The sequence below is a fragment of the Triticum urartu genome, chromosome 2, assembly GCF_003073215.2.
Source record: "Triticum urartu cultivar G1812 chromosome 2, Tu2.1, whole genome shotgun sequence".
In the NCBI taxonomy this organism is placed as follows: Eukaryota; Viridiplantae; Streptophyta; class Magnoliopsida; order Poales; family Poaceae; genus Triticum; species Triticum urartu.
The window spans coordinates 751,708,298-751,721,526 of NC_053023.1; the positions used below are offsets into that span (position 1 = coordinate 751,708,298).

The 13,229-nt window shown below is 44.8% G+C and overlaps 1 protein-coding gene and 1 long non-coding RNA gene across 4 annotated transcripts; one reads left to right on the top strand and one right to left on the bottom strand.

Annotated features, from left to right (window-relative positions):
- The first annotated feature begins 5,161 nt into the window (after window positions 1-5,161).
- On the top strand, window positions 5,162-9,129 carry LOC125540511. Of its 2 annotated transcripts, none has more exons than XM_048704124.1 (5): window positions 5,162-6,226; window positions 6,435-6,667; window positions 6,778-7,732; window positions 7,933-8,165; window positions 8,297-9,129. In XM_048704124.1, exons 1-5 carry the CDS (start codon window positions 5,551-5,553, stop codon window positions 8,921-8,923), a joined length of 2,724 nt encoding a protein of 907 aa, XP_048560081.1. In that variant the 5' UTR covers window positions 5,162-5,550; the 3' UTR covers window positions 8,924-9,129. The 2 variants fall into 2 exon arrangements, with proteins under 2 accessions (XP_048560081.1, XP_048560082.1); XM_048704125.1 differs by having other exon boundaries at window positions 5,164-6,226; window positions 7,939-8,165.
- LOC125540512 lies at window positions 8,798-12,932 on the bottom strand. 2 transcript variants are annotated; one of them, XR_007297338.1, is made up of 4 exons: window positions 12,450-12,932; window positions 12,178-12,298; window positions 11,905-12,100; window positions 8,798-11,194 (listed from the first exon to the last, which is right to left on the bottom strand). It is a non-coding gene; the product is annotated as an uncharacterized LOC125540512 (long non-coding RNA). The 2 variants fall into 2 exon arrangements; XR_007297337.1 differs by having other exon boundaries at window positions 8,798-12,100.
- Between the last annotated feature and the right edge of the window lie 297 nt (window positions 12,933-13,229).

The window sequence follows — 13,229 nt, forward strand, 5'->3', positions numbered from 1 at the left end:
AAGAAACAAAACATCTGCATTGAGTACTCAAAACTAAGGAAAGGAAGCCACGTGATCTTAGTAATACAAAATTATTATATGCAGATCTAGAGCATGTATGTTCACACGCATGCCACCAGAAATTGTTTTGCATCTTCTTGTACAAATTTTCACTATGCATAATTAGCACAAATTAAGCTAGCTAGGAAGGAAGCCACATGGTCTTAGCAATACAAAATTATTATAAACAGATCTAAAGCATGTATGTTCACACACTGGCTATTTGAAATTACTTTGGATCTTCTTGTAACCCATGTGGAGCTTGACGCCAGCGACCAAAATCCGCAGCACAGTCCACATGGGTGGCCATGACAGCAAAGGGGTTGAGGGCATCAGGGGCTATCCCTAGATCTACCGCCTCTTGGGAGACCAACAAGGAGGTCGTGAGCCGGCCGCAAGCGTTAGGGACAAGGAGCCCCACGGCGGTGTAGCCATGGCCTTGACCGGATGGTGCATACAACATGACACGGGGAAGTAAATAGTGGGGAGCTGGTGCTCCTAGGAACACGCGGAGTTGCACCTCCACAACGGCGAGGAGGCACACCGACGACATGAGCGACGGTTGGCGAGGGCAAAGGGGTGGCAGCTAGGGATTTTAGGGTGATTGAGGAATTTGGACAAGCCCCCTGCACCCCCCCCCCCACACACACAACACACACTACTGGAATTATGGAATTTGCCATCAGCCAGTTGTTTGCCGTCAAGCTGATGGCAAAGACCGCTAGCGGACGGCAAAGAGTTGGGTGGGGTCCAGTGGACGACACTACTGTAACGGCCCACCACCCCCACCTCTTTGTAAAGCCTCTTTGTGATACGACCAATTCTAGTCTTAGTCTTAGTGACTATAGCAAGGATGTACAAGACACGACTCAGGATCAAGATACCGCAATTCCTATAGTCGTTATTGGCGATGCATTTATTCTAAGAGATTTATGCATGAACTACAGTGATAAGATGGCACTAGTCAATGTTACACGCATGCATGTTGATGCATTGCACATGCAATGTATGGACGTGGGATTTCTTGTACTTAACCAATCAAATAAGGAATTTGCATGCTCAAATATGTACGGGAGAGGTAAGAAGGCAGTGCATCAATTTAAAAAGGAAGTCCATCAAGGTAGCTACGCTGATCAAGGGTTTTACTTTAGCTGGTCACGGACACTAGATTCTTGGACGCGCAGTTGGAAGAAGTTTTCAACATGGACGTCAAGATGCATGCACCCTTATGTGTTGAGCCAGATGCAACTAATTAAAAGGAAGCATATGATTTGCTTCTACTTCTTTGGACGACCACGACCACCAGAGAGACGCGCGTGAGAAGGTTTCTCACGTGGGCTTATAGATGTTTAAAGGAGAATGGATGGGGCCCACCAAGCTTGCCGGTAATTTAGTTAATTAGTTTAAATCTACAAAGAGTCCAGATTAAAAGAAGTATTTGTACGTGCGTCTTTAGGAAAGATTTTAATTGTGCGTGTCTTCCAAGTCGGCTACTTCTATAAAGCCTATGTGTGCGTCGTTGTAAAAGGAGGTTATTTTTTGAGATGAAATAAACAGATGTGTTTTCGAGGGTAGACACCCGTATCAAGTTTTTGAGGTAACTTTAGAAAACCTCTTTGTTGCGATTTCTGCGAGGAAATTGTTTTGCGCGTGAGGTGCCGTCATCCAGATTGTTTCTCTCGTGCTGAGCCGCAAGGTTCAAAACCCTCTACTTCGTGTGCATCGCGTGCGCGGGTGAGAGGCTACTACTACTAGAGGTGGAGTACCGTGAAAGATCGGGCCGCAACAACCGATCGGATGTCACCACGAGGTTCGGTCTACATCACTTTGTCGTCCGTTAGCAGACAGTAAAGAGGTTAATACATAATGGCTAATAATGACGCACCCCCACGCCTCTCTCTTCTCTCTCTGCTCCTCCGACCCAACCGCACCGAGCCCCACCGCCGACCGACCACCGCCCCGCCTTCGACCCCCACCACGCCCCCGCCAGTTCTGACCCCCCGACAACATCGCCCCACCCGCCCCGGCCACGACGCCCCTCCCCTGCGGTGGCCGCCCGAGCCCCGCCGTGAGGAAGGTCGCGTCGCCGCCCCCTCCCCTGCGGCGGACCTCCTCCACCGGGCCGCCCCCCTCCTCCACCGGCCACCCCCTCCCCTGCGGTGAGCTCCTCCTCCTCCTCTTTTTTCGGTTTTTTAGTTCTAGGTTTATATTTAGTTTATATTTAGTTTTAGTTTCAGTTATAGTTTTAGGTTTATGTTTAGTTTAGTTTTAGGTTTAGTTCTGAAAAAAAGAAGAAAATAAGAAGAAAATAAGAAAAGAAGAAGAAGAAGAAGAAGAAGAAGAACAGCTGCAATAGCAACAGAATAGGTAAGAGGAAGAGGAAGATGAGGGATGATGAACTTTCCCCATTCATCCATTTAGCTCTTAATGATGTGTACTGTCATTTGATAGTAGCTAGGATGAACCTTACTCCCTCCGTCTAGTTGTGTAAGTCACATTAGGAAGAGCACCGCGACCTAGGTGGATTGAGATTGGACGAGAAGAAGCACGACAAGCAGGGAATCTTCCTATCACAGCGCCGGTTTAAAACAGAAATAAAATCAGCATTGAATACATGAGTGCATGCAAAACAACCATCAATCCCTTGCCTAATCAAAGTCCAGCCGCGATGCATGCACTGGCTGGCACCTCCTCTTCTCTCCTGCACTTATTCTACGTGGGCAGTAGTACGAGGCTGGGAGGGGAACGAGAAAGAAATTTAATGCAATGCGCCTAGGATTTTTGGGAATATTTGATTTTTGTAAGATGACTTACACACCTAGACAGAGGGAGTAATTTGTTTCGTAGCTAGGAGTGAACACGTGGGTGAGAACCGACCGGTGGTGAAGAAAGAGAAACATGGGTGGAGAAGAAAGACAAACATGAGAGAGAGAGAGAGAGCACGGGGGGCGATGCCAAGGTGTAATGCTCGTGTGGTATTTCTACCATAAGTAATCACAACTTTAGGTCTGTAGAGACATACCCTTCGATTTTAAGTGAAGAATCCGCGGAAGCCAACCTTGGGTAGATTTCCCCTACTAGCGGGGTTGGTGATACTAGCAAAAGGTCCCGTGCATTGCAATGGGAAAAAATCATCAGCTCCAATGGCCATGATCACATTTTGCTGCACCACCAAGATACACTATCACTCTCAATTTCGTGAAATCAAAAACATTTTTTAAAACTCATGTACATATTTCAAATCATGAACATCTTTCAAATTAATGAACACATATTTACTAATTTTCGAATATTTTCTAAAATCAAGAACATTTTTTGAATTCATGAACATTTTATACTATTTGCAAACATTCTTTTTAAAATTTTAACAATGTTCTTGAATCGCGAACATTTATAGAATGGACGAACATTGTTTTGGAAATTGGTGGAACAATTTTTGAAATTCATGATTTTTTTTATTTAATGAACATATTATGAAATGATTGATCAGTTTTTGAATCAACGAACATTTTATGAGTGAATAAACTATTTTGTAAGTCACAAACAGTTTTTTAAATTTTTAGGATATTTTTCCATTCATGAACAGTTTTTGAACTGGTGAAACTTTGTTCAATTTTATTAACATTTTTTAATACATGAACTTTTTAAAAATTATAAACATTTTTATTTGCTGAATATTTTTATATACAATTTTTTTATAAAATCGCATAGTTTTTGAATCCATAATCATTTTATGATTTATTAAATATTTAATTCCAAAATTTCCAGTTTTTTTTTATTTTCCAATCTTTTTTGAAGTCCCAAATTATTTTAAGTAGAAAAAAATAAAAACAGAAAAAAAATGAAAGGTAAAAATGAAGACAGGCCGCCTGGACATGGGCCGGCCCAAACAAGCATGCTGCATCTTTTCCCAAGGCACAGAACGCAGTATAGGCGGGGGATTCCTCTGTGTGAAATGATGTTTATCACTTACATGTGGCATTGATGGGTAATATTTTACAAGTCTGGGGGCAATTTCCGTTATGTACCGCAAGAAGCAATAGCCCTTTTATTATTAGGTATAGATATAGATATAGATTAGCAGAGAAAAAAATCTAGAGGGATGGTTTATTGTCAAATAAGGTTGAAGAAAAGCTACTGTTTTTGTTAGCTTTCGGTTATTTCTATTTATAGCTCTTTATTTTTTTTTACAAAGAAAATTTCTAACTCTTTTCAGAAAAGAGCGAGATGTCTACCTATATAGATTTCAAATTTTGTGAAGCAGCCTTTTTTAGGGGCGTGAAGAAACCTATATATACATATGGTTTTAGACAAAAAACTATGTTTTTTAGAAATACCTGTAACTTTATTCATACTCGTAACAATTACAAATACACTGATTTGGACCTAAAATCCAAGAAAATACAAAATAATTCTTATAACTAAAAATTACAATGAAATCTCTTGAAAACACCTTCTTCATGGTGTCAATCTCTGCTCGAAGAAATACTCTAAATATTCTATAAAGAGTGTGCAATTTGACTGGAGCAACGATGTTGTCACTTTTTTACCCGCACGAACATTAGCAATAATGGGTTTTGAAAGCGCCTTGAGTCGCCCATTCAAAGAGATGGGAAGCCTTGATCGATGAACGTACTTGGGTCGGGATTGATCCCCTAGAAGTGCTGGCCGTCGAATCACTATATCTTCACCATGTTGTCGATGAAAGATTTCACCTCCACAAAGAATCAGATCAACAAAAAAAGCTTGACACAGCAACATAAACTCATCAGATCTGAATAATTGGATCTGAGATGAAAGAAAACTATCTAACCTCGTGCACCGCCAAAAGAACGAGAGGAAATGTATTCTCACAAAAACTATGATGATCACTAGATGATGATGAAGAACGTAGAGGTCTTGAAGATCCGAGGTCCCCCCAGCTCTCAGTACCAAATGGCAGCCGGAGGCGAGTGGGCCTAAATTTCTTAGATCACGACGGTGGCCACGCAAGAAACCCTAGTTTGGGAAAAGAAGGAAGGACACAAACTGGGCCATACTTGGACTAGCACACTTCAAACGCAGGCCCGGCCACAATGTGTCGGCCTATATGACATAAGTAGTATTTCTCCGGGCTGGGCCAGGGCCGCTCATCGCACTTTGTGTGGAACTATTGTGCTGATCGACCGGTTGCTCTTTATTCTCAGAAACAAAAAAAACCCTAAGCTAGGCGGCGGCGGCGAGCCCTTTTCTTAGCCAGATCTCAATACGGGAAGGCGAGTGGCGGCGGCGGGCGGCGAGCGGCGAGCCCTTTCTGCCAGATCCCAACAAGGAAAGGCGAGCGGCCGGGGAGAAGGCGAGGCGAGGACGCCAAGTGAGATGGAGGCGGAAGGGGATTCCGGCAAGTCCCAAGTTCTCCCTGGCCCTGGGAACCCCGATTCTCGTGGCACCAAGAATCCCAGAAGGGATCAAGCTCTGCTCAGAGAACTCAGGAAGGAGTAGAAGGAACTCAAGGACGAGGAGAGACAGCTGATGCAGGAGAGGTTAGATTTGTCCAGTTCGATTAAGCAGAGTCGAGATTTGTTGGATAGGATCGAGCGCAACGCACAGCGGCAACTGGTTGTTACGAATGAAATCAGGCGCTTGAGCGAGCAGATGAGGGCTGTCAAAGCCCGCAGCCTGACGGATATTCAGGGCGTGGAGCACAAGACTGAAGAAACTGCAGCAGCCTTGAATGGGCATGAGGCTGCTAATGGCGGGGAGCACAAGATGGAAACTGACGCCTTGGATGAGCATGGTGATGCAGCTAATGGCAGGGAGCGGATGGTGGAAACTGCCGCCTTGGATGTCGACGGCGGTGGTGATGAGGAGCACATGGACTGCGACATTTCATCCATGGCGGACCAGGTGCCGAGGATCGACTCCAAATCAGAGCCAGAGGCAGAGGCGGCGACAGGTCCAGATACCAATGTGACGACGATTGAATCAAATCTCTCAGCATCAGACAAGTCAATACCCAAACCTGCAGATCATGTTCCCATCAACAGAGGCGATGATGTTGTTGAGAAGATGGACAGAGGCAAATCTGCCCAACAATTAGCCAGTGAGGCTGAGAAGATGGCCGCCAAACAGAAGGAATTTGCTCAGTACGCTGATGCCTGGGATGCTAAATGGGGTTCGGCAGGGTTCGGTCTCTTCCATTACATGAGTGAGTAAACATACATGCATGCATCTTGTTTATCTTACTCAATTTTGTTTAGTTAGTTTCCTTACTCTCTTTTCTTACCTTGGGTCCTATGTCTTTCTATAAGGGAAGGGAAGGGAAGGGAAGTGAAGGGATTTACTTTGCTGCTTATCTACTACTTGTTCATGTTACCAAAATTTTAACACCTGCTTCCATTGATCGATTTCTGCAGCGACGGTCAGTTCCATGCAATATACACACTTGATACCCGGGAGCGCCCCAAGGCAATATTGTCGAGCCGCGCCTAGCCTCCAGGTCGTCTCCATCAGACTGGCAGAAATTCAAGGTGGTCTGGAATGGCCGTTGCCAGTGTATGGTATGATTGCTGTCAGAGACCACGTGGATCACAATCGCAACCTTCTGTTTGCCTGCTATAGGAGCAGGTGTCAGATACTCAAGGAAAAGGTATGTATACCATCTTAATATACATACCTTTGTTAATAAGGTGATATTGTTTGCCTTCCTGGGCCTTCATATTTGTCAGTAGCTAATAAGGTGATCGATGATGCTTGCAGGAGCCCTTTTTGGCCTTGACTGGCCCCTCCCGTGCAATTGTGTGCGAGGAATCGGTTGACTTTGAAATCCAACTGAAAGTAAGAGGTACAACAGAGTCTGAAGATAGAGCATTGATCACTGGTGTGTGCACTTACAACAGAGGGGATGATACTGTTTGCTTTACCAACTGCTTCTGCACCGTAGAGTTTAGATTGGAGGTACTTCAGGAAGCAGTCCAGGCCACTGTTTTGGGCGTCCGTGTCAAAGACGGGTCATGGCCTTCTGGATGGGGAGGCCGAGTCGCTTGCTCAGTCATTGATGGTGAAATTGACATCACATCCGGGCAACTTGAGCTGCTTGTTTCTCGTGGAAGTGCCATGCCCGTGACTTCTGAGGGTTACCTTCTTCTGTCAAGGAATGTCGTTTCTGTAGATGTTAACAGGAGCCTGAATTTTCTCCTAGAGGCCTGCTTACCATCTGGTGATACCATTGCACAAAAAGAATTGTCCTTCGAACCCAAACTTTGCAACATAAGTCAGGATAGTTGTGAACTTAAGGGTATTGAGTTGGAGATCACTGTTGCTTGGTCTAGTCTTGTTTCTGAGAAGCGGGGTATTTCGGTACAAGGATGTGTTGGTGACGAGGAGCAGGACTGGGACGTTGCATCAATGGAGCAGCAAGTGCCGAAGATAGACTCCAAATTGACATCGGAGATGAGTCTGGATACCAGTGAATTGGCGAATGAATCGAATACCTCCATGTTCGTACCAGACAAGTCAATACTTGAACCTGCAGATTCTGTTGCCACCAACACAGGTTATGATGTTGAGAAGATGGATAGAGGCAAATCAGACGAACAATTAAAAATTGAGGCCAAGGAGATGGCTGCCGAACGGAAGCGTTTTGCCATGTATGTTGATGCCTGGGAAGGGACATGGGGGGGTTCTGATGGGTTCGGTTGCTTCCGAGACATGAGTGAGTAAACATGCATGCATCTTGCTTATCTTACTGAACTTTGGTTAACTAGTTTCCTTCCTCCTTTTTACCTTTGGTCGTACTTGTTTGCATAAGGGAAGTGGAGGGAAGGAATTACTTTGTTGCTTATCTATTAGTACCTGTTCATGTTACAAGATTTCTAACAGCTGCTTCCACTGATCTTGTTCTGATGCATGCAGCGGCAGTGAGTTCCATGCAATACACACACTTGATACCAGGGAGCACCCCGTTGCACTATGGTCGAGTCGGGCCTAGCCTGCAGATCTTCTCTGTCAAACTCGCAGAAATACGAGGTGGTCTGGAATGGCCGTTGCCAGTGTACGGCACGGTCGCTGCCCGAGACCATGTGGATCACAATCGCAACCTTCTGTTTGCCCGCAACAGGAGTGAGTGCCAGATACTCAATGAAGAGGTATCTATCTCTACCATCTTAATCTTATCAATATGCTCTTCGTTTGATTTTGGGGATATTGTGGACATGCCTGCCTGGCCTGGGCCCTCTTGTTTATCAGTTGCTAATAAGGTGATTGCCGATGCTTGCAGGATTCCTTTTTGACCTTGACTGGCCCCTCTCGTGCAATTGTCAGCGAGGAATCTGTTGTCCTGGAAATCCAACTAAAAGTAAGAGGTAGAACCAAGTCTCAAGATAAGCCACTGATGAATGGCGTGTGCAGTTACTACAGCAGAAGAGAAGGCCCCGTTTGCTTTAGGAACTGCTTTTGCACCCTAGAGTTAAGTTTGGAGGGACTTCAGAGAACAGTCCAGGCGACTATTTTGGGCGTCCGTGTCAAAGAGGAGGGGTCATGGCCTAAAGCATTCGGAGGTCGAGTTGCTTGCTCAGTCACTGGACCTGACGCCAGTCCTCAGGAAATTGAGCTGCTTGATTCTCGTTATACAGCCATGCCGATGACTTCTCAGGGTTACCTTGTTCTATCAAGGAATGTTGTCTCTGTAGACTATCGTGGAAGCCTGAATTTTGTCTTGGAAGCCTACTCAGATTCCGGTAATAAAGTTGCACAAAAAAATGAGACCTTCGAGCCCAAGTTTTCCAACATAAGCCAGCAAACATGTATACTCACTGGAGGCATTGAGTTGGAGATTACTGTTGCATGGTCCAGTCTGGTTTCTGAGAAGTGGGACATCTCGGTACAAGGATGTGTAGTATTATAATAAGATATATGGTCCTTTTGATTTGTTGTATTTTGTGAATTTAGTATTTTCTGTACCAGTCCAACTATATTTGGTGGACTTTAAGGATATATCTCGTGTGAGTTGTTGGTGTTTGTTTGGTTTTGTGAATTTAGTATTTTCTGTACCAGTTGCTGTGCTGTCGACTAAAGTTTTGTGAATGTATTTTCTGTACCAGTTATGCTGTACTCGTGTGGTGTTTGTTTTGTGAATTATTTTTCTGTACCAGACAGATATGCTGTCCAACTATGTTTCTGTTAATCTGGTAAGATGTTTCAATGGCACTCAAAAAATATTTGAAATTGCTCTTATGTGCTTGTTTCACGATCAAGCATACCAATTACACAAATTTGCACGATTAACAGAATTTCGTGCCAGTTTGTGTCTGTTTCTGTTAATCTGATAAGATGTTTTCAATGGCACTCAAAAAATATTTGAAATTGCTCTTATGTGCTTGTTTCACGATCAAGCATACCAATTACACAAATTTGCACGATTTAACAGAATTTCGTGCCAGTTTGTGTCTGTTTCTGTTAATCTGGTAAGATGTTTCAATGGCACTCAAAAAATATTTGAAATTGCTCCTATGTGCTTGTTTCACGATCAAGCATACAATTACACAAATTTGCACGATTACAACACATGGCGATTGCAGCAAAGGAAATCAACCGCATCATGAGGGGACAAAAGACGCAATGCATATTCAGTTAACAAACTCAGATTAACAGAAACAGACACAAACCGACACGAAATATAGTTGGACAGCATATCTGGTACAGAAAAATAATTCACAAAACAAACACCATGGACAAAGGAAAGCAACATATTCAGTCGGCAAATATGTCAACCGCATCATCAGGGGACAAAAGACGCAATGCATATTCAGTTAACAAACTCAGAGGGAGAGCACCAAAATTCACACCCACACCTAAGACAAAGCTCAGAGGGTGGGTACATGGATTTGGATTGAGCACAACCAGTTATACACATATGTTACGGTAACTCACTCCCATGTTGCTTAGTAGCTCTGCTGTTCGAAGGTTTGAGTGGTTTGCCAACGAAGCCGACAAGTTTGTTAGGGACATGGAATCCGGATGTTCACTTTCTCACTATAGGTTTCTCAATCCTCTCATCAGGCATCTTCTTGAAGGCAAGGGTCTCTCCTATGAAGTGGTGCGAGGAAGCCAAACCTGTTCTCTTTGTATATTGCCGGCTTATGCAGAAGGATATGGTAGTGTCGCAATCATGGTTTTCAATTTCAGTTTCAGAAAAATTTCAGCACCAACCGAAATTACTGAAATTCAGTGAATTTCAGTGATTTCAGTTTCCATTTCAGCCAAATGACCGAAATATTCACTTGAATTCAATTCAAAATTTGATAATTTTGAAAAATATTTTGAAAAATATTGAAATGGTTGTGCTATACTGAAATTGCTGAAATATTTTGGCCGAAACGTAATATTTCAGTGTCTGCTGAAATTACTGAAATTCAGTGGATTTCACCGAAATCTCACTGAAAGTGAAAACCATGGTCGCAATGCTAGAGTTTTGATGAGAAGACCACCAGGCACCACTTAAAAGTTTTGTTCTACCGTTGACTCTAAGACTACAAGAAAGCACAAACATAATTGGAGTTATCGCAAAATGTCTGACTTCACTTGGACCTCAATTTAAGTCTGCGGCTGAAGTCGCTATGGGACAACTCACTCAAATACCTACACAGGATGTTTCATATTTTGATTCACTAGCCATGCCAGTATTGTTGGAAAGCATGGTGCAATTTATTACAAGCTGGAGTCCAGATCCATTGTGTTGCATATCAAATGGACTCGGCAAGCCTTGTGCAGACAATATCATCGCATCTGACTTAACAGGAAGATTTCCACAAGAAGTCATGGCCGTTGCTTTTCATTACCTTTTTTCAGCTTCTGACTACTGCTTGCGCAGCTTAACTAGTAAAGCCCTGATGCACACCATACAAAGTTGGCCACCTCTAGAGATGGCAGTTGTCTTCGGACCTCATCTTTCGCTCCATTTGAAGGAAGGGTAGCTTACACCAAAGAGAGACGGTAATACAAACAAAGGCAATAATTTATTTCCTTATTTGTCAACCCAACAGAACACAATATGATATGTCTTGGGACTCGGCACATGGTTTTGCTACCTTTCATGTTTCTAAGCCAAATCCGATCACCAAAGATAGCAGAACGCCTTCGGTTTGGGAGCTCAGGCTTTGGAGCAGAGAAATGCCTTCTGTTTTCGAAAAGAGTCCTTATTAGATGGTTTGTTGAGGTACTATATATCCTCGTCTTTGTGCTTAGATACTAGTCCCATATATCGGATGTAATAATGTCTTATAGGAGTATTATGGGACGGAGGGCGTATTACTACTTCGTTAAACACTGTGATGTGGCTTGTAAACAAGGATATGCTCAATATTTGGCTATGTTTTGTAAGCCTGCCGGCACAGGATCATGTACTACTAAGCATTCAACCCATCTTTATCTATTTTCTTTGGAAGCATGGCTTGCAATTATTCTGAACTGGAACTAAGATCAGTCAATTCTTGCCTCTGACAGATATGAATGTCACAGTAGGTGTTGTGTTGTGTTAAGGATCTCTGTTTGTACTCTGAATTTGTTGTCATCATCGTCAAAATCTAGTTAATACACATACTCTGTCAGCTCTGCTCTTTATGGTAGATATACATTGCATATGTTCGGACAGAATCATGCAACCCCCTGTAATGGAGGATTCAGCAAGAGATGGCCTCGCCTCGTGGAGTAAAGCATGTTCAGAAAATGGGCGCCGCAATAGGATTATGATTGCAAGTTCTGTTTTTTTAGCAATACGGGTTTTCCCACGGTCCCATTAATATGAAACCATAGAGTTAGGCAAAACTTAAGTAGCATGTCCGGCAGATTGCAAGCTCTGTTAAATGAATGAATAGTGGATGCATTTACCTTGAGCAGAGCAGCAAGTGCAGACTTGAATTTGGTCCTCACGGCATGAAGATCATCCATTGCGGATTCATCCGGCCGCCCACGTGCACTTTCTCTCGGATGCCAACTGCCAAGGCTGAGGTTGGGTTTCACCGTGTTTACCCATTCCGCATGGTTTGCTTTCAATTTGGACCCGAAAATATTGAGTGGTACACACCTTTCAAAAAAAATAGCCTTGTTTTGAAATGACTACTATCAATGTTAAACCGAAGAACGAACCTTTGGAGGACTCACATGACGTGCAAGATGGCCGATAGATGATGATGATGCAGACGAACCGTCATTCAAGAACATCCCAATGCTCGGAACATGCTGGACACGAATTCACACAGGTTACTATCGTCTACTGCATCGCCTGCCAGTCAGTCACCAAACAAAAGCAGAGCTTCAAAAAACTTATACTCCATGTAATCTTGCTCTGTTCCACTCTGCAATGATGGTGAGTTGGAACAAAACATACCCCCCGCTCCCCTGTGGGAGACCGAGGGAAATCCCTAGAGCCTCACCGCCAATTTCCCCTCCCCTTCTTCACCGCCACCGCCTGGCAAAGCCCAATCGACGTAGGTGGCGGCGGGGCTCTGGCTCCTTTCCACTCGAGGCACAACTAGCACGGGATAGCTTCACAAGCAGGGGCGGACGGCTGGCGCGGGCGGATCTTTTGCGCGTGCGGCGAACGGCGGCGCGGTGGTGAGCTGCTGCTTGGCCGAATTGCGGCGGCCGCGAGGATGTGTGCTCGGACGGGTGTGCGCGCCTTGCTCCTTACCCTAGTCCGGCCGGCTTTGGTGCAGGGCGGCTGGACCGTGGCGCGCGAGGAGCATGGCCTCTGTGGGTGGTGTGTTGCGTCGAGCTTGGAGCGCCGGGGGTTGGCTTGTGGTGGTGGAGGCCGGCTGGTTCTGCCCAGATCCAGGTTTTCTGTACAACGGGGCCTCGTGGTGGCTACTAGGCCGGCTGATGGTGGCAGGGGCACTCCAGTGGTGGAGGCAGGGGGCCTAGTCGTTGAGTTTCGGTGAAATTAGATGGCTCTTCACGATGGTCCTTGTCACTGGGGGTGTGGTGGTGTGGCTGCGGTGGCCTCGGCAGCTTCTGACGACCTTCCTTGCTAGGACACCTCCCTGTCAAGGGGTGCGTTTGGGGTGGAAGGATGGACAGTCTTGGATGTCAGGAGACGGCCTTGGTGTTGGGAGCTGTGGTGCTCTTGGGCGATGCTCTTGGCTCGGGTGTGAGTTAGTTTCCATGGTCGTCTCGACAGCGTGGTGGCTAGTGTGCGATGTTCGATGACGGTGGTG